Source organism: Penaeus monodon, chromosome 38 (assembly GCF_015228065.2).
Source record: "Penaeus monodon isolate SGIC_2016 chromosome 38, NSTDA_Pmon_1, whole genome shotgun sequence".
NCBI lineage: Eukaryota > Metazoa > Arthropoda > Malacostraca > Decapoda > Penaeidae > Penaeus > Penaeus monodon.
Genome location: NC_051423.1, coordinates 8852184 through 8871334, shown reverse-complemented (window position 1 = coordinate 8871334; position 19151 = coordinate 8852184). Strand labels below are relative to the sequence as shown.

The 19151-nt window shown below is 43.2% G+C and overlaps 1 protein-coding gene across 8 annotated transcripts in view; it reads left to right on the top strand.

Moving 5' to 3' along the window:
- LOC119596585 (DISP complex protein LRCH3-like) overlaps positions 1-19151 on the top strand; it is a 40128-nt gene that overhangs the window by 7679 nt on the left and 13298 nt on the right. For 2 of the 8 annotated variants that reach the window (XM_037945896.1, XM_037945895.1), the window contains exons 3-8: positions 9772-9908; positions 12112-12245; positions 15169-15274; positions 15446-15718; positions 15875-15939; positions 17377-17589. In XM_037945896.1, coding sequence (XP_037801824.1) covers positions 9772-9908; positions 12112-12245; positions 15169-15274; positions 15446-15718; positions 15875-15939; positions 17377-17589 — 928 coding nt within the window. Of the gene's footprint in view, positions 1-9771; positions 9909-12111; positions 12246-13263; positions 13378-15168; positions 15275-15445; positions 15719-15874; positions 15940-17376; positions 17590-19151 lie in introns of those variants that run through there. The other 6 variants (XM_037945900.1, XM_037945898.1, XM_037945899.1 and 3 more) reach the window with 4 other exon arrangements.

Here is a 19151-nt window from a genome sequence, read left to right as displayed (position 1 = left end):
GAGTCTCTCCCTCACCTCCCCCGGGAGTCTCTCCCTCACCTCCCCCGCGAGTCTCTCCCTCACCTCCCCCGGGAGTCTCTCCCTCACCTCCCCCGCGAGTCTCTCCCTCACCTCCCCCGCGAGTCTCTCCCTCACCTCCCCCGGGAGTCTCTCCCTCACCTCCCCGGGAGTCTCTCCCTCACCTCCCCCGCGAGTCTCTCCCTCACCTCCGCCGCGAGTCACTCCCTCACCTCCCCCGCGAGTCTCTCCCTCACCTCCCCCGCGAGTCTCTCCCTCACCTCCCCCGCGAGTCACTCCCTCACCTCCCCCGCGAGTCTCTCCCTCACTTCCCCCGGGAGTCTCTCCCTCACCTCCCCCGCGAGTCTCTCCCTCACCTCCCCCGCGAGTCTCTCCCTCACCTCCGCCGCGAGTCACTCCCTCACCTCCGCCGCGAGTCTCTCCCTCACCTCCGCTGCGAGTCACTCCCTCACCTCCCCCGCGAGTCTCTCCCTCACCTCCGCCGCGAGTCTCTCCCTCACCTCCCCCGCGAGTCTCTCCCTCACCTCCCCCGGGAGTCTCTCCCTCACCTCCGCCGCGAGTCTCTCCCTCACCTCCGCCGCGAGTCTCTCCCTCACCTCCCCCGCGAGTCTCTCCCTCACCTCCCCCGCGAGTCTCTCCCTCACCTCCGCCGCGAGTCTCTCCCTCACCTCCGCCGCGAGTCTCTCCCTCACCTCCCCCGCGAGTCTCTCCCTCACCTCCCCCGGGAGTCTCTCCCTCACCTCCGTCGCGAGTCTCTCCCTCACCTCCCCCGCGAGTCTCTCCCTCACCTCCGCCGCGAGTCTCTCCCTCACCTCCCCCGGGAGTCTCTCCCTCACCTCCCCCGCGAGTCTCTCCCTCACCTCCCCCGCGAGTCTCTCCCTCACCTCCCCCGCGAGTCTCTCCCTCACCTCCCCCGCGAGTCTCTCCCTCACCTCCCCCGGGAGTCTCTCCCTCACCTCCGCCGCGAGTCTCTCCCTCACCTCCGCCGCGAGTCTCTCCCTCACCTCCCCCGCGAGTCTCTCCCTCACCTCCCCCGCGAGTCTCTCCCTCACCTCCCCCGCGAGTCTCTCCCTCACCTCCGCCGCGAGTCTCTCCCTCACCTCCGCCGCGAGTTTTTTTTATTGTTGTTGAGGTAGCGGCTGGGCCAAGGTGTTTCGGGGGTGAAATGTGGCGGTTAAAAAGTAAGATAAACGTTTTGCGAATCATCGAGAAAAGGAGAGGAAGAGAATCGATTGTTATGATGAGGATGAGGTAATGATGGAGGAGGAAGAGAAGGAAGAAGTCGGGGAAGACGAGGACGGAGAAGGAGGTGAAGAAGAGAAAGACCGAGACCTTTAACCTGCGGGCAAACCATTTTTTCGCGAACCAGCGAATTGAGATATTGCCCTGAACCAGCGAATTGAGATATTGCCCTGAACCAGCGAATTGAGATATTGCCCTGAACCAGCGAATTGAGATATTGCCCTGAACCAGCGAATTGAGATATTCCCCTGAACCAGCGAATTGAGATATTGCCCTGAACCAGCGAATTGAGATATTGCCCTGAACCAGCGAATTGAGATATTGCCCTGAACCAGCGAATTGAGATATTCCCCTGAACCAGCGAATTGAGATATTCCCCTGAACCAGCGAATTGAGATATTCCCCTGAACCAGCGAATTGAGATATTCCCCTGAACCAGCGAAATGAGATATTCCCCTGAACCAACGAATTGAGATATTCCCCTGAACCAGCGAATTGAGATATTCTCCTGAACCAGCGAATTGAGATATTCTCCTGAACCAGCGAATTGAGATATTCCCCTGAACCAGCGAATTGAGATATTCCCCTGAACCAGCGAATTGAGATATTCCCCTGAACCAGCGAATTGAGATATTTCCCCTGAACCAGCGAATTGAGATATTCCCCTGAACCAGCGAATTGAGATATTCCCCTGAACCAGCGAATTGAGATATTCCCCTGAACCAGCGAATTGAGATATTCCCCTGAACCAGCGAATTGAGATATTTCCCTGAACCAGCGAATTGAGATATTCCCCTGAACCAGCGAATTGAGATATTCCCCTGAACCAGCGAATTGAGATATTGCCCTGAACCAGCGAATTGAGATATTCCCCTGAACCAGCGAATTGAGATATTGCCCTGAACCAGCGAATTGAGATATTGCCCTGAACCAGCGAATTGAGATATTCCCCTGAACCAGCGAATTGAGATATTCCCCTGAACCAGCGAATTGAGATATTCCCCTGAACCAGCGGTTGCGAACCACTAGTGGTCCCCCCCCCCCTCGTGTTCGTCAAGGGGATAAAAGGGACGAAGACTGGCCGGTGCGGAACCTGACGCGCTGGCTCCGCCGCTCACTCGGCGGGCCTCCACCCATGACCACCGCGTGGCGACGTGACTCATGCCGTCCTCAAGTCCCTTTCTCCTCCTCCTCTTCCTCATTCTCTCCGTTCCCCCTTTCCTCATTCTCGTCTTTCTTTACTCTCCTCCTATTTTTTTCTTCTTCGTCGTTGTCGTCGTCGTCGTCGTCGTCGTCGTCGTCGTCGTCGTCGTCGTCCTCGTCCTCCTCCTCCTCCTCCTCCTCCTCCTCCTCTTCCTCCTCCTCCTCCTCCTCCCTTTCCTCCTCCTCCTCCTCCTCCCTTTCCTCCTCTCCTCCTCCCTTTCCTCCTCCTCCTCCTCCTCCTCCTCCTCCTCCTCCTCCTCCTCCTCCTCCTCCTCCTCCCTTTCCTCCTCCTCCTCCTCCCCTCCCCTTTTATCTTTTTGTTGATGTCTCCCTTTGTATCCGTTACAGGTTGCAGCACATTTATATATCTTTATATTTCTCCCACCTTCCCTCCGTGGATCCATTTCCGCCTCGGGTCTCCTGTGTCATGGCAGTGCGAGTATGATGTTGGAGGAAACGAAGGAAGATAAGAAAATGGACAAGAACGAGGGGGAGGAAAAGAAGAAGAAAAAAAGTAGAAAGAGAAAAATATGAACTCGCTAGAAAGGAGGAGGGGGATAATGAGAGATGTGAATAAAGCAAAGGGAAGTTGAATGATGGTGAAAGTAAGAAATAGAAAAAAACAAACAATTTTCCTCTCTGTGTTCTCACCTGTTCCACTTCACACAGCAGCAAACTCCACCCAAATTCTGTTCACGTTACTGTTAAACCAAATTTGTGCTGACTGTGAGCTCCCCTCCCCTTCGGATAAACGAGTCAGTTGTGCAGACTCATCGTGTGGTTCAATGTTTAATACTCTAGATTTTTATGTATTGGGAAGGTTGCTTTCGGTTGCGTGACCTGCTTGGCACGAAAGCAGGACGTCGCGAGACTTGCTTGGTGTTAAAGCAGGACAGGTCGCTGTGTGTTGGTGCCAGCTGACTTGAGGGTTACCGGTGCCATGCTTGGCGGATTTGGCGATCCGGCTTCTAGCTTGCTCACCTGTTGATTGGAATGCCGATGGATAGGTTCTTGTGTCTGGATTGTTATGGCGATGGTGCCATGTCTACGTAGGGAGTGGTGTAAGGTTTGTGGTCTCGATTAAGATCTTGCACCAAACTTACCTGTGGTACCAGGTTCTCCTGGAAGATGTTGGTTCCAAACGTGTCTAGGAGTAAATGGTGCCAGACTTACCTGGGAGACGGTGGTGCCAGGCCTCACAGCAGACCATGAGCGCAGACAGACGGCCGGTAAATAATATAATAACATGACTATCGACCAGAACAAGGTGGCGGCTGGCTGAACAGGCGCCTGGTTGTGTGATGGAGAGGGAAGGGGAAGGAAGGAGAGAGGTGGGAAGGGGAAGGAAGGAGAGGGAAGGGAAGGAACGGAAGGAAGGAGGGGAGGGGATGAGACATAGGAGAAAGAGAGGAGGGGACGAGAGATAGGGAAAGAGAGGAGGTAAGGGGAGGAGAGGTAGAGGTAAGAAGGAAAGGAAAGAGGGAAGAAAATACTGGATAGAAAAAAGAGGTACAGAGGAGTGGAAGAGAGAAAAGGTAGAGTGAAGTAAGAAAACGGAGAAGAAGAGAAGAGAGAATGAGAGATACGAGACAATAATAATAAAAAAAAATGTAGAGGAGAATGGAGAAACGGGACAGGGAATTTGATAGAAGGTGTGGTGAGCAGACGAGATGGAATAGTAGGATAGAAGAAGAAGTAGAAGAAAAGTTTGAATGTAGGTAGATAAGGGAGACAGCAATGATAAGAGGCAGTAGAGGTAAAGGAAACTGACAGTACCATCCGACTCTATAACGATGCCCGACCCTGTTTTCTTTACTTTTCGTTGTTTATTTCTCTTGTCTTGTTCTCCTCTCCTCCTCCTTCCCCTTCCTTCCTCCTCCCCTCCTCCCTCCTCCCCTCCTTCCCCTCCCCCCTCCTCCTCCTCCTCCTCCTCCTCCTCCCCCTCTCCCTCCTCCCCTCCTCCCCCTCCTCCCCCTCCTCCCCTCCCCTCCCCCCTTCCCCTCCTCCACCCTCCTCCCCCCACCTCCTCCTCCTCTTCCTCCTCCTCCTCCTCCTCCTCCTCCTCCTCCTCCTCCTTCTCCTCATCCTCCACCACCTCCTCCTCCTCCGCCTCCGCCTCCGCCTCCTCTTCCTCTTCTTCCTCTTCCTCTTCCTTTTCCCCTTCCTTCCCTCCTCCTCCTCCTCCTCCTCCTCCTCCTCCTCCTCCTCCTCCTCCTCCTCCTCCTCTTCCTCCTCTTCCTCTTCTTCCTCCTCTACCATTACCACTGCAGTCCTTATCCCAACCCCATACCACGTACGCCCATCTCACACTCACGAGGAACCGAACCTGTTTTCGGTCCTACGAGTCGGGTCGGGTTTGGAGGGGCTGCTTTTCGCGTTCGTTATGTCATTCGCGTCGGTCCGTCTGGTCGGGAGCAAGGTGGCGTCGCGGTGGTGGTGGTGGTGGTGGTGGTGGCGGGGGGGGGTTGTGTGGGTGGTGGCAATGGTAGCGGGGGGAGGAGGGGGTAATTAACTGTGGGGGTGATAATGGTAGAGGTGGTAGGGTACCTCCTACTGACCTCGGGACAGATTGACGCCATATGACTTAGGGACAAATACTGTGGATGAAGGCACCGGGCGGGCTGACTTACCAGCTGACTTACCAGCTGACTTGCGGGGCGGACGCGGATTGATTTAGTGAACAGACGAGAGCGAGAGAGAGAGAGAGAGAGAGAGAGAGAGAGAGAGAGAGAGAGAGAGAGAGAGAGAGAGAGAGAGAGAGAGAGAGAATAAAGGAAAAAAAGAAAAAAAAGAGAAAGAGAGAATGTCAGTCTGTGAGTTAGTCAGCAAGATACACGAAGCAGACAACCACAAAACAAACAAACCTTCCTGCCTCATTACCACATAACTAACCACGAGTACTAACTGGCCATCAGCCCGGACGAGCACGAGAAACAAAAAGCCCCCAAAACGACATAAATCCCCACCCTACACCCACTCCCACTCCCACTCCCATTCCCACTCCCGCCCCCATTACCACTCCCACTCTTTCTCATTCCCACTCCCACTCCAATTCTCACTCTCACTCCCACTCCCATTCCTATTCTCATTCCCACACCTCATTCCCACTCCCATTCCTATTCTCACTCTCACTCCCACTCCCACTCCCGCGTTCGTGTGAGTGAGGCCAGTTAGCAAATCGTGCCAATGCGAGGCGTCGGCGGGGAGGGGGGTGGGGGGGTGATCGATATCGTGCAGTTAGATCGGGGGAGATAACGCAGGCTGTCGCTCATACGGGATGGGTGGGGGGAGGGGAGGGGTAGAGTGAAAGGGGAAGGGAGAATGGGGAAGAGAGTAGAGGGATTAAGGAAAGCGGGAGGAGGAAAAGGGAAGGGGGAAGGAGAAGGGAGAGATAATGAGAGGTGAAAGAAAGGATGTTAGGAAGGAAGGAAGGAAAAAAATAGATAAATAAAGAAGGAAGGGAGAGACAGGAGGGGGAGAAACTAAATGAGAGAGTGAAGTTAGTAGGAAGACGAGGCGGAGACAGGAGAGATGGGGGAGGGGCTTAGATAGGGGATAAAATATATCAAACAAGAGGAAACAGCAAGGAAAGAGTGAACAGAAGAGAGAATTAATAAGAAAGAAGGATGAACAAAGGCCTTAGGTCCATTCACTCCGCCGCGATCCGCAAAACGCGTTACGAAACCGAGCCAGTGGCGGCGCTGCGGATAATTGGCCTTCAAGGTAACGTTTACTTTTCGTCACGCGGGAGCTCGTTACGTCATGCCGCTTCCGAAGGAGTTGGTCACGCGATGCTCGAGTGTCGTTACTAATTTTATATCGCTGGTTTGGACACAGATTTGTTATTTCGCATACCTGCAGTTCTTAAAAAAACGGTTTGCAATTGCATGCAACACGTTACCCCCATTTCATTCTGTTCATGTACCCGTTATTGGGTCAGTCATCGCGGTAGCATCTGTTTAAAACACTTTCCTTTTCAGTTCGCAATGCTTTGTTTGATATTTGTCGTACATGAATATCGTCTCGAAATATCGCCTTCATTTGCATGGCAGTTTGACAACAATTAGTCTGTCGTATTCTGTTTGAATATTCAGCAGCACTTTCCATCACAATCCTATTCTTGATCGTTTTCATGCTGACCGTAGGATGAGGTTACGTCTTCCATGTTGATTTATTGCGCGGTCAATAAATACCAGAAGGCACCCGAGAGCAAACATGGCGGCACGTGACCTATTTCAAGTCGGGTCATCTGGGATTTATGTGTTTACAAGGCCCCTAATCCCTGATATTCCATGGGTACCCTGGCTTCGCTCGCTGTATGATCCTGTTGATTGTATGTGTGTGTGGGGGGGGGCGTATTGTGGAAACTGTGGTGTTGTGTGGCGATGGGGTGTAGCTCGGTGTGGTGGTGTTGGGTGGTTTGTGGTGTTGAAGTGTGGTGGGGTGTGATGTTTGGTGAGGTGCTGTGTTATATGGTTTGATAAATTTTAAGGTAGGTGTGGTGTGATAAGGTTGGGAGTGGTGTAAAGTGTGGTGTGTATTATATGGTGTGAAGTGTTACATGGCGAGATGAAGAGATGCCAGGAGCCATAGAGACTATGGCGAGGTGTGGCCGCGAGTGCCGTGCTCTGGATATCATGTCGATGGATGTCGGGACGTAGATGCCCATTAAGAGACAGCTGCTAGTATTTTATACGTATCTTAGTATCTATCAAACATTATTGCTCGTGTTGTTCCAAGCCTGTGTCTCCATAGAGGTGAGGTGGGACCCGTTGCAGGTAAGGGACCCCCCTCCCCTAAAACCACCCCAGCCGACCCCCCTCCCTTCCTCCTCCTTGCAGGTCACTGTCGCCACCTGCGACCTTCCAGGAAGGGATTCTCGCCCAAGATTATGGCACTGTTCTTTCGTCGCCTTGCAGATGTTTTTTATTGAATAGAAGGATAATAGAGATGTGTGATAGGGGTATGGGCAGCTAGGAACGAAAAGGGAATTGCATATTACCCTGGGCATGTAACTGTTGCTGGCATGACTCACCATGTACTCCTCCGCTCCCTGACCCCTCCCCCGTGCCCTCTGCACCTCCGCCCGCCGCCCACCGCCCACCGGCCGCCAGGTGGGAGTTGCCATTTAAGGCTCACTCGGACAAAGGAAACATATGGCGACGCGTTGATTTTCAGGAATTTTGATGCGGTTTGAATTGCCTTCTGTCCGGATTAGTGGCTCCCTTTTTTGTTTGTTTCGGAAAAGAATGACCAAAGAATGACTGCTGATTGTTAGCTAGGCTTGTATCTGCTTGTTTGACTGTGTTGCGGTTGTGCTCGATTCCGCGTTACAGTGCTATGCCACGTGGGATAACACGTCAATCACTGTGCTTTTGTATTCCTTGGAGCCCTGTTGTCGGTCGTCGGAAACACTGCATGGCGTTATACTGCAGGGTCTGGGGTGTCAGTTGTACAGTTCATGGCCAGAGGTCAGGCGCAGGCAGGGGTCCTGCAGATACTCCTAGACAGTTTTATTTGTTAACAATGGAACTGTCACTGTAATAAAAACATTATTTTCGTTGTATATATTTGTTCTCACAAGTAAAGACGAGTTGAAATGGTTCGAGAAAGTTAGGCTGGGCAAAAAAGAAATAAAAAATGCAGATTTTCAATTTCCTTTTGTGTATTTAAGGTCATAGCCCGTAAAGAGGTAGTGCACAAATTCCTTCTTTGTGCGCAGCAGATTTATCAATATTTGCGGTAATGAGTCACCTCCCACTAATCGACGGTTTTCATGAGTAAAGGGACAAGGATGTTGATTCAAGGTTGGGACAAGGAGAAGGGAAGAGGAGAGAAAAGAGAAAGAGTAGAGAGAGTAGAGAGAGAGAGTAGAGAGAGAGAGAGTAGAGAGAGAGAGAGAAAGTAGAGAGAGAGAGTAGAAGGAGAGAGAGTAGAGAGAGAGAGGGAGAGAGAGAAGAGAGAGAGAGAGAGAGAGAGAGAGAGAGAGAGAGAGAGAGAAGTAGAGAGAAAGAGTAGAGAGAAGAGTAAACAGAGAGTAGAGAGAGAAAAAAAAGGGAGAGGAGAGGAGAAGAAAGAGAGGAGATGAAGAAGAGAGAGAGGAGAGAGAGTGAGAAGAGAGGGAGAGAGAGAGAGAGAGGAGAGAGAGAGAGAGAGAGTGAGAAGAAAGAGAGGAGAGTGAGAAGAAAGAGAGGAGAGTGAGAAGAAAGAGAGGAGAGAGAAAAGAAAGAGAGAGGATTGATGAAAGAGGAGATGAGAGAGGAAAGATGAAAGAGGAGAGGACGATGCAAAAGGAGAAAGCAGAAAGAGCAGGCAGAAAGGAGAAGAGAAGAGAAGGGGAAGGGGAAGTGCGACCCCGGTTTAGGCTGGTTCGTGTCGGTCCGCGTGAGAGCTTTGTCACGGTGAGGTCGCGGTCAAGGTCTATACAATGTCTATACTTATATATATGTACTTATATAGACCATGGTCGTGGTGACCCGTACCCAGCGGGCCAGTACTGAGAATCACAACTGATTACTCCTTTGGAGAAATAGTCTTGATTTTTTTGCCTTGTTATTTATTATTATTATTGTAAGTTTTGATGTGATGATGGTTATTGTTGTTGTTGTAGTTGTTAATGTATTTTTATATACCGTGCGTAAAGATGCGCAGCTTGGTGAGTTGGTGCAAAGGTCGTAAATTGCGGATATTTTTGAAGTTCGTTTTTATTAGGTCGGAATCACAGCGTTTTTGTTTTATTTATGTACTTTGCTAAGCGGGTATTTCGAATGAGTAAGCACAGCGTTGATCGTGCTGCATTAAAATTCCCTAGAAATTGTTACATTCAGGTTGATTCACAGTGCATGAGTCAGTCGTCGAAATATGCCGTAATCGGCCCGAACATTAACCGTCGGCAATAAAAATAGAAATTTTACTGAAAGGTCTTTTGCTAACATTGTTGATATTCGATGAGCAATTTTACTGAAGGTCTTTGATATCAATATTGATATTCAGTTTATGATGTCAGCTGTCCATAAATCGTCGAATTTGATAAGATGGAGCTTTTAAAAAAAATTAGCTGTTTATTTGCAGAATAGAAGCCACTTCGAAACCAATACCATTTCTATAGATGATCAGCAACAACCAAACGCGCTGTTCAATGAATTGTTCACACCATAAGCTGTCAGTAAATACCAGCATTATTAACTTCCAGCGGCTAATTTCTCAAAATACCTTCACAAAATCGATCGCCATTCACCACAATCATCAATTTTTTTCACCCAGTTATCTCTTCTCACCCTAACCCCCCCCCCTCTTTTGCCATTGCAGAGTTGTGTTTCCTCCGGCTGGTGTTGCTCGACCTGAGTGGGAACCGCATCGCCACGCTGCCCACCGAACTCCGCTTCATGTCCTCGCTGGTGACGCTCAGCCTCGACAACAACCCGCTCCAGCACCCGCCCGCCAACGTGAGTGCCGCGTCCCGGTTGTGTGGCTGGTAGCAGTGGTAGTAGCAGTGGTAGTAGCAGTGCTAGTGGTAGTGGTGGTAGTAGCAGTGGTAATGGTAGTAGTAGTAGTGGTAGTAGTGGTAGTGGTATTATTATTATTATTATTATTATTATTATTATTATTATTATTATTATTATTAGTAGTAGTAGTAGTAGTAGTAGTAGTAGTAGTAGTAGTAGTAAGGCCGCGGTGGCCGAATGGCTAGAGCATCGGACTCAAGACTGTCACGACGGCAATCTGAGTTCGAGGGTTCGAGTCACCGGCCGGCGCGTTGTTCCCTTGGGCAAGGAACTTCACCTCGATTGCCTACCTAGCCACTGGGTGGCCAAGCCAGCCCAAGTCAGTGCTGGTCCCAAGCCCGGATAAGAAAGAGAGAATGATTACCTAAAAAAGGTACCACCGGCACTCTCCGTGGAAAGGAACTGGGGACCCTACCACGTACTCACTCCAAGAGCATCACAACATGAAAGCTGCAGTTGGGTATCGTGCTGTGACCACGGCGGCTCAGACATGAACCTACCGTTAAAAGAAGAAGAAGAAGTAGTAGTAGTAGTAGTAGTAGTAGTAGTAGTAGTAGTAGTAGTAGTAGTAGTAGTAGTAGTAGTAGTAGTAGCAGCAGCAGCAGCAGCAGCAGCAGCAGCAGCAGCAGCAATAGCAATAGCAATAGCAAAAACTATTATTATTGTTAGTATAACTAATAGTGATTATAGTAGTAGTAGTAGTAATAGTAATAGTAATAGCAAAAAGAATAATATTGCAAGTAGTATAATTGATAATTGTAGTAGTAATAGTGATAGGAATAGTAATAGACATAGAAAAAACATTATTAATAGGTAATTGTAATAGTCATAGTAGTAATAGTAATAGTGGTGGTGTTGTGCTATGTCTGCTGTCACGGATGGTTGTATCAATACGATTTATTTTACTTTTTGATATTGTTTAAAGAGCTTTTGCCTCTATTGGCATTTCTGTTACTGATGCTGTTACTAATTACCAGTTATTACTATTGCTAATGCTGTTAGTACTACTAGTATTGCTAGTTTTACCTTATCTACCATTACGGTTAATTCTACAATTACTGCACAACTACCGCTACGACTGCAATGTAAACTAATGACAACTAGAACTAGACAACTTCTGCTTCTGTTATTATTATTATTAATTTAATTTAATTTAATTTAATTTAATTTAATTTAATTTAATTTTTCATTTTATTTTATTTTATTTTATTTTATTTTATTTTATATATTTTATTTTATTTTATTTATTTTATTTATTTTATTTTATTTTATTTTATTTTATTATTATTTATTTATTTATTTATTTTATTTTTATTTATTTTATTTATTTTATTTATTTTATTTTTTATTTTATTATTTTGTTTATTTCTATTTCTATTTCTATTTCTATTTCTATTTCTATTTCTATTTCTATTTCTATTTTTATCTTTATTTTTATCTTTATTTTTATTTTTATTTTTATCTTTATTTTTATCTTTATTTTTTTATTTTTATTTTTATTTCTTTTTCTTGTACTGCTATTACTAATACAATTACTACTACCACATATGTACTACTACTACTACTACTACTGCTGCTGCTGCTGCTTCAACTGCTGGTACTGCTGTTGCTATTATAAGAAATTAATTTTTAAGGCACTCTTAACATCCACATTATATATTATTCAAAACACATCCTCGATTAGCAGGATCATTACCCTAATACCCGTTTGTTACTCATAAGCTGAGTTATAAAGGAAACTCCCAATAAAGATATTGTGTAGTTTCTTTCATAGTAATGGATCCTCAGAGCTAAGAAGATTGAATTGCAATTTCTTGCATTTTCTCCAAGTGTTTCATGATGATGATTATTATTATTTTAATTCAAAATACTCTGTCAAAGCTTAGAAAATTTATTTTTTTCTGGTTCATGTCCAGCATTACATAAATTTTGCTTTATCATAGTTTGAGAATACATATTTTTTTCTGGGTTATGTTTGAGTTTGGAGAGTTAGCACCACCATAATGTTATTGTCATCAAAGCTTAAGAACACACATTAGTTTTTTTCTGCCATTTGCCAAACTCTACATGACTTTCTCTCACCATAACTCACTATCCAAAATATATAAACACAAATTAAGACTTTCCCTGCCTTTCTTCCTAGCTGTGTACGAGAGGGCGAGTCCACATCTTCAAATGGCTGGAGATGACAGCGGCAAAGGAGGACAAGAAGAGAGGTGTATTATCCGAGACCGAATTCCGAAAACTAAGGAAGCCTTCGTCTGCTACAGATTTCAGGTAAGAGGAGTGAAAATGGGTTGGGGGGTAGTGATTTTTTTTCTCTCTCTCTCTCTGTTATTTTGATTTTGTACGATTTTTATATCGGTTTCATTTTCCTCTTCCTTTCTTTCTCTATATTAAGCCGGTTATTTATATCAGGAAAAGTTTTTAGGTGTATTTAATTTATTTTTTTTTTTTTTTGTTTTTTTTGTTTTTTTTTTGTTTTGTTTTGTATTGTATTAATGTGTTTGAGGGAATAGGTCTGTGAATTTTGGTTTGAAGTATACTAATATTACATTACAGGCATATATATGTACTACATCATTTTACAGAATTGTTAAAGTTGGTGGCATATTATGAATTGTATATTAACTTCCTAGAAGGTAAATTTTTAAAAAGAATTATTGTCCAATGTAAGTAATGTTTTCCTATTGCACAGAGAATCAAAAGTGTGAAAGTGCAGGACTTTTCATATATTTTGTAATTGATTTTATATATTGATTTAAATGTCTGGTTATAATGAGACAAATAGAATATTTTTATACAGGTATTGCATTTTATATAGGTTTTTTGAGTACTTTTTCCCTAAGGGTAAAAGCTTTTCAACTTAATATATTATTGTATATAAATCTAAAGGATATTCAGTCCAATAAATAGCTTCCCTTTTTATATTAATGGCATATTAATGTAATGTTATGATTTTGTCTATGCTTTGTAGTGATGTGTGAAAGTCCCTCCTTTAGCTAACACATGTTTTTGATATGACTGACATACTAGATTTTTGCTCCTTTGTGTAAATGATTAAATGTCCCATCAGCTTCTTCAGTAATAACCGTGTTGTATTTTTATTATCATTATTTTTAAAACTTAGATGTAGTGAGTGTATTTAATTCTTTCTGTCTCTTTTTTGTGTGTGTTACTTGTACTGTTTGTGTGTGATGTAAGCTTAGTAAATTCTTAAGGAGCTTAAGATACTAGCTGCAGAAATAGACACCAACTATGCCTCAATTTTAGGGAAGTTGAGCACACTCCGTCAGAGGTCGTCAAGGAAAGTTTAGATGGTCTGGGGTCCACTCACGGCAACAGTGGGTGGTCGCTAAGTCTTCAGCGTAGTGTGGGGGCCATGGTAGTTGTAGTTCTTATTGCTTATGTAAGTGGTGAGGCATGTTAGTGTGTATTTATTCATGTGTGTGCTGCTAACCATCTAAACTTCATTAACAACTAATCCTGCTGAGGCTTCTTCTCAAACAGCAACCAAGAAGGGGAGGGGGATTAAGATTAAATGCAAATTGTTAGGGAAATTATTGTGTTGGACCTCAACAGTTAACTTGTAAACTACTGTATGTCTCTTCAGTGTCTGAATGTCAGATTACTGTATGCCTCATGCGAGCACTGATTTCAAATGACACATTAATGTCTTGTCTGATTTATAACCCAGACTTTTTCCCTGCTGATAAGACTGTCCCTCTGCAGTGTTTGGCTTGAACATCATTTGTAATTAGTGATTATAAAAAGATGAACTGATATTCCTGCAACATAGCAGTACATGTAAAACAGGCAGTATGTCACATAAGGGTTAGATAACCAGCCCCTCTTTTATTGGGGTTGGTACAGGTATGAGTCTAAGAGTTTTAGGTTATTTCAAATGGGAATTCAACCAGCTAGGGATGGAAAAGAAATATTCTTGAGGTTAGGATAGTAAGTTATGGTAGGTTTGGTGCATGAAACTCTTTCCCTGTTTAAGGGAATGCATATGGTTTGAGATTGATTATAAAGTCCTTGTGGTATCCATCTTCTTAATCTTATTTATATTTAGTTACTTATTGATTTATTTGTATTGTAGTCATAAGATGGATTAGGCCAGCAGTTCACATCTGCTGAACATCTTTCAGTAACTATCAACCAGTGTTAGAGAAAAAACAGAAAGTAGAATTCTAAAGATACTGAACTTACTCAGACTCATGACTTGTGGTTGCTGTTGTTCTCCTCGGGTTCTAGAGCTAGATGGCACGACTAATACCTGATGACTGAACATTCTGACTCATCTTCACATTTCATTGTTGCTACACATACACATACATGCATATCTTTGCTTTTACATCTCCATGCACAATTATACATTTGAGTTATATCCTGTATGGCCCTGCTCGTTAGCTGTATAAGAATTGTCAGAGCAACTGTTCAGGTTTCTAAGGCATTGCTGTCTCCACATCTTTTATAATTATAATGCAATTAGTTTTCTTTGCTAGTAAAGTAATGGAGGTCCTGCTTGATGATGCTAAAATAATTTCTCATCTTTAAATATAAATGAATTTTTGCTTAATATATGAAAGCAATATGCTGCAATTAAGTAAGATGAAGGTTGTCTAAAAAGTGTCTATGAATAACATATATGAATTGATAAAGTCATGTGTATTTCTTTCTTAAAGATTCAAGGTCATGTTTTGCCAAAGTTAATCTAAAACTGTTATTCTCTTGCTCCCTAAGGCATTGCTGTATAGCTTTCTATCTATCCACAATAGGACTCACTGTTTAGTGTTCAAAACAAAAATGACACACAAATGCACACACATGCAATCAAAAGGCAACACAACACACATACTATTCTTATTTTTAAGCCCTTGTAGTTTTATTGATTTGCAGTTTCATTGTAACCTAATTGATGAGGATGCATATCTGTAGACATACAGATAGGTTATATTCATAAACAAAGGAATTCTTTTCAGAAATATAATCTGTTATAAATCATTCACATTTATCTTGTAAGAGCTTCACAGCCTGAGTATGGCTTAATGATGTTTTTATTTATCTGTGTACTTTTTAGGCAGTGAGGACTAGAAAATGAGTAATAATTTAGTATTCATCGTGCCATCATCTTTTGTGTGTGGTTCAGTATCTCTGTTGCATGTTTAATGATGCTCATTGTTACGGTCTTTTGCAGATTTGTCAATGGGTTCTTTGACCCACGCCACAAGCGCAGTACGATGGACAGTGGGTACAGCACAAGCGAGAATGGTGACCAGAGATGGTCACAGGAGAGTCAAGAGGTTTGTGGTCTTGCTGAGATTGTTCTGCATAAATGGCATTGGTTAATGATTGATTGAGCACTACATAAAGAAAAGGCAAGAATATAAGGATAATTGTTATGTGTAATTAGTAAGCATTCTGTAGTAGTGGTAGATGTTTAGCATAATCCTTTCCCCCTTCCCCCATTTTAGAGCCTAGAGTATGAAGATTCACGAAAGCTAGCGGTAATGGCTGCCACCTGTACAAAAGAGCAAAGACAGGAGAGGGGCAGGAGTGGCCCTCCATCCCGATCAGTCAATGGATTACCTAATGGGGGCATGAACACTGGGGTTAATGGGTCACATGGAATGAATGGCTCAGGTTATGGGGCACAACACAGCACAGACCATCCTACAAGTGGCTTGTCAACACCAAGTACACTAAGTCCTGGTGATGGATTCAATTTAGAAGATGAATTCAACAAGGTAATGGAGGTGAATGTGTGCAAAGTGGTGCTTTAAACCAGTGTGTGTACCTTGATCTGATTTGTTTTTTATAAGTATGCCTATATTTTGTGATATTCCATTGCAGACAGTGAATTATAAGTTTTGTTGTATCAGATCTTTTATGGTCCTTTACAGGCATTGAAAATGAAACAGGACTATGAAAATGTTTATGGCAGTGATCATTCCCCTGTGAAAGAGAGGTAAGTGTGATTGAAGCATATGTAAAAGATGTGCTAGTGTGGCCCTTAGCGTGTCTACTTCTGAGATTCCTTTACTGAGAAGGTAAAGGGTCTAGGGCAGTCTGACAACCTAAGGCTCGCACATGGAATTCTTTTCACAGTTGCATTCTCTTCTCTCTTGTGTTAATTGACTTCATTGATCATTGGATTAATAGGGAAGTGCTGATTTAGGTTAGGGGCAGTTCACTAACATCCATAATATGGCTTTCTCTTGCTGGCTCTTAACTTATCTTGCTTGTGTGGGCTAACTAATAACAAATCAAGTTTGAAGTGGAACTATGCAGTAGTTAAGGTGTGATTGTGTGTACTTGGACTGAGTAATAGCATGGGATACATTTTTGTTAGAAATCATCACCGATTGTCTTGGTTATTCTTAAGTATGTAGAGATTAAAACTTAAGATCTGGTGGAAGATTACCTTTCCAACTAGACATTGAGGTAGGTTTATTCACGCTGTTATTTGCTGTGACTCGTGAGTGCGAATGAGTTGTACGAGCGTTTCTTCAAATCATTATATTTTCATTATGTATTTAGACACCAAAATCCTTGAATGGCGCTGCATGAATGTAGACATCCAATTACTTATTTCCCTTTTACTGGACATCCTCGTTATGTCTTCCATAGTTCTTTCCTCGCAGTTTTTATAACATTTTAGACAGAAGATTTATATGAATTCAAAAGTATATCAAATGCCACATACACTTTTTATAGTTGGTTTGATATACAGAAAGACAAAAATTTGCTTGATTTGTTGAAATCTTTCAGTTTTCATTATTAATATTTTCACTAATAGATGTGTCAGATAAAAAAGGTAGTTCTGTATATTAGTTTCAGGCATCGCAGAAGAGGCTGGTATACCTTTGGATAGAGACATTTTTGTTTGAGAATACTGTACAAATCCGCATCTTTTTTAACTGTAGACATGCATGAATACTTATTACCTTCTATGTCCTGTCTGCATGAACGTTTAAAGTATTTAGAGTAATGAAAGTCCTGTAAAGATCCTTCTTAATCTCTTTCTATCACTCATTGCCCTGAATGATCCCCAATCAGCACATTACTTTGGAAATGAATAGCAAAACAGTTCCCTCATGTTATTCATAGTGTTGATGTTAATATTCCTTGTTTTAAACTGATCATTAAATATATATAATTTTTATTTCCTTCTTTTGACGACATAATGCTTCATTAATTGGAATAGGTTTTAAAACATTTTTTTTTTTTCATTATGCTTCAGATTATTTTTGACTGTTGTTTTTATTTTTATTATTTTTAGGTATTTTGATGTTTACACCCTAGATAAAACCCATTTATCAGATATTCATTCATAACAATGGAAAGGTTGAGAGTGAGTGCGCATGTGTGCATGCTGATTGTGTGGCAATCGATTGTGTTTCAGCAACTCTGGTGCTATTTGGAATGTTGGGAGTGGCAGCCACAGCAGCAGCAGCAACAGCAGCAACAGCAACCACAGCAGCAACACCAACGGGGGCATCACCCTTCGTCACCCACCAGAGCCCCCCCATCCCCTTAACCCTGATCCTGGAGGGGGTTATATCCCCTCCCTTCACCCCCCCTTCCACACACCCCACGCCCACATCCCCACCTACAGGTTGGTGTCCCAGCCTAGCTTCACTCCTCCTTGGGATTCCTTTTATACATGTTTGTTTTTCACATGTTATAAAGTCCAGAGACAGAGACAGAGAGAGAGAGAGGAAGAACACAGTATTCTCAATGTTTTTTTTTCTGTATTTTATATTTAATCTTAATATGTTGATAAGGGTTCTTCCTCTCACTCCAAACTTTTGGATCCATATCTGCTTGAGCAGCTGGTTGAGGGTAAGGCTGTATTAACATACTCTTAACCAATAGCAAGCTACTTTAGGCTTAGCTTACATGGCTAAGAAATAGAAAGGACAATATAAGAAGATATGCCGTGATCTCTATTTTTTCAACAAGTTTATTTTTGGCTTATACTGTATGATATCATACATCCTGCTGTCAGTATTATTTATTTCCATAGTTCATTTCATTATATAAACACCATGCTTTTATGGCACTTGCACATTGTATTCATGAGAGTTATTATTTGGTCTGCACACATTTCAGACATGCAATTCATTGGTAGTTGTAGTGGTCCTCATGGTATGAGTAGAATAGTTTAAATGTAAAGGATACAGTGGTTCATGTGGATTTCTCTGATGTTCTTGCCTCTAGATAGGGAGTTGAACTTCATGGAGAATGTTTGAAAAAGATGTTTAGTAGATGAGTTTAGACTGGAAAGTACATCAGAGCCAATGAGGAAGATGTACAATTTTATTTTATTATTTTGTTTAATCTTTTTATTTTTTTTATCTTTTTTATGTAGGATTTGCAAGCTTTGGTTAGATCAAGAGGTGCATGACGGATTAAGATGAGGATTTTATGTGATTTTAAACCTTGATGCTTAAATTAGGTTAAGTTTTGCGTGATAGAGATGAAGCATTTTGTACACATTAACTGCAAATTTGTAAGTACAGAAAATTTATTGGTCATATCATTGGAAGGGGAATTTTAAAGAAGGTGTTAGGAGAAAAGAGGAAGAGCGAATGTAGTTGCATGACTTTCTGTGGTTTACTGGAGTAAAGGGAAATAGTGGGATAGATCATAGAGATTGTTCTGTCGGTCTTTTTTTCACATTATGATAGCATCATTATTGGGGATAGTCATTGTTGTTGTCATCATCATCATCATCATCATCATCATCATCATCATCATCACCATCATCATCACCATATCATCATATCATATCATATCATCATCATCATCATATCATCATATTATCATATCATCATCATATCATCATCATATCATCATCATCATCATCATCATCATCATCATCATCATCATCATCATCATCATCATCATCATCATCATCATCTAATATTGTTATTATCATGGTTATCATCATCACCATAATCATGATTATAATCACCATCAGTTTCATCATTATCAGCATCATCCTCACTATCATGGTCTTTGCCCTTTAGCAGATTTACTGATAACAGAAAATGGTCAGAGGAAGCCAGAAGTGAAAGGGTGGACTGTCCTGTATGAATTATTGCATAGTCAGTCATTAGCATTTTGCTAGGGTGTTTGAAGCTCACAGTACTGGTAGATTTGGATTACCCAACA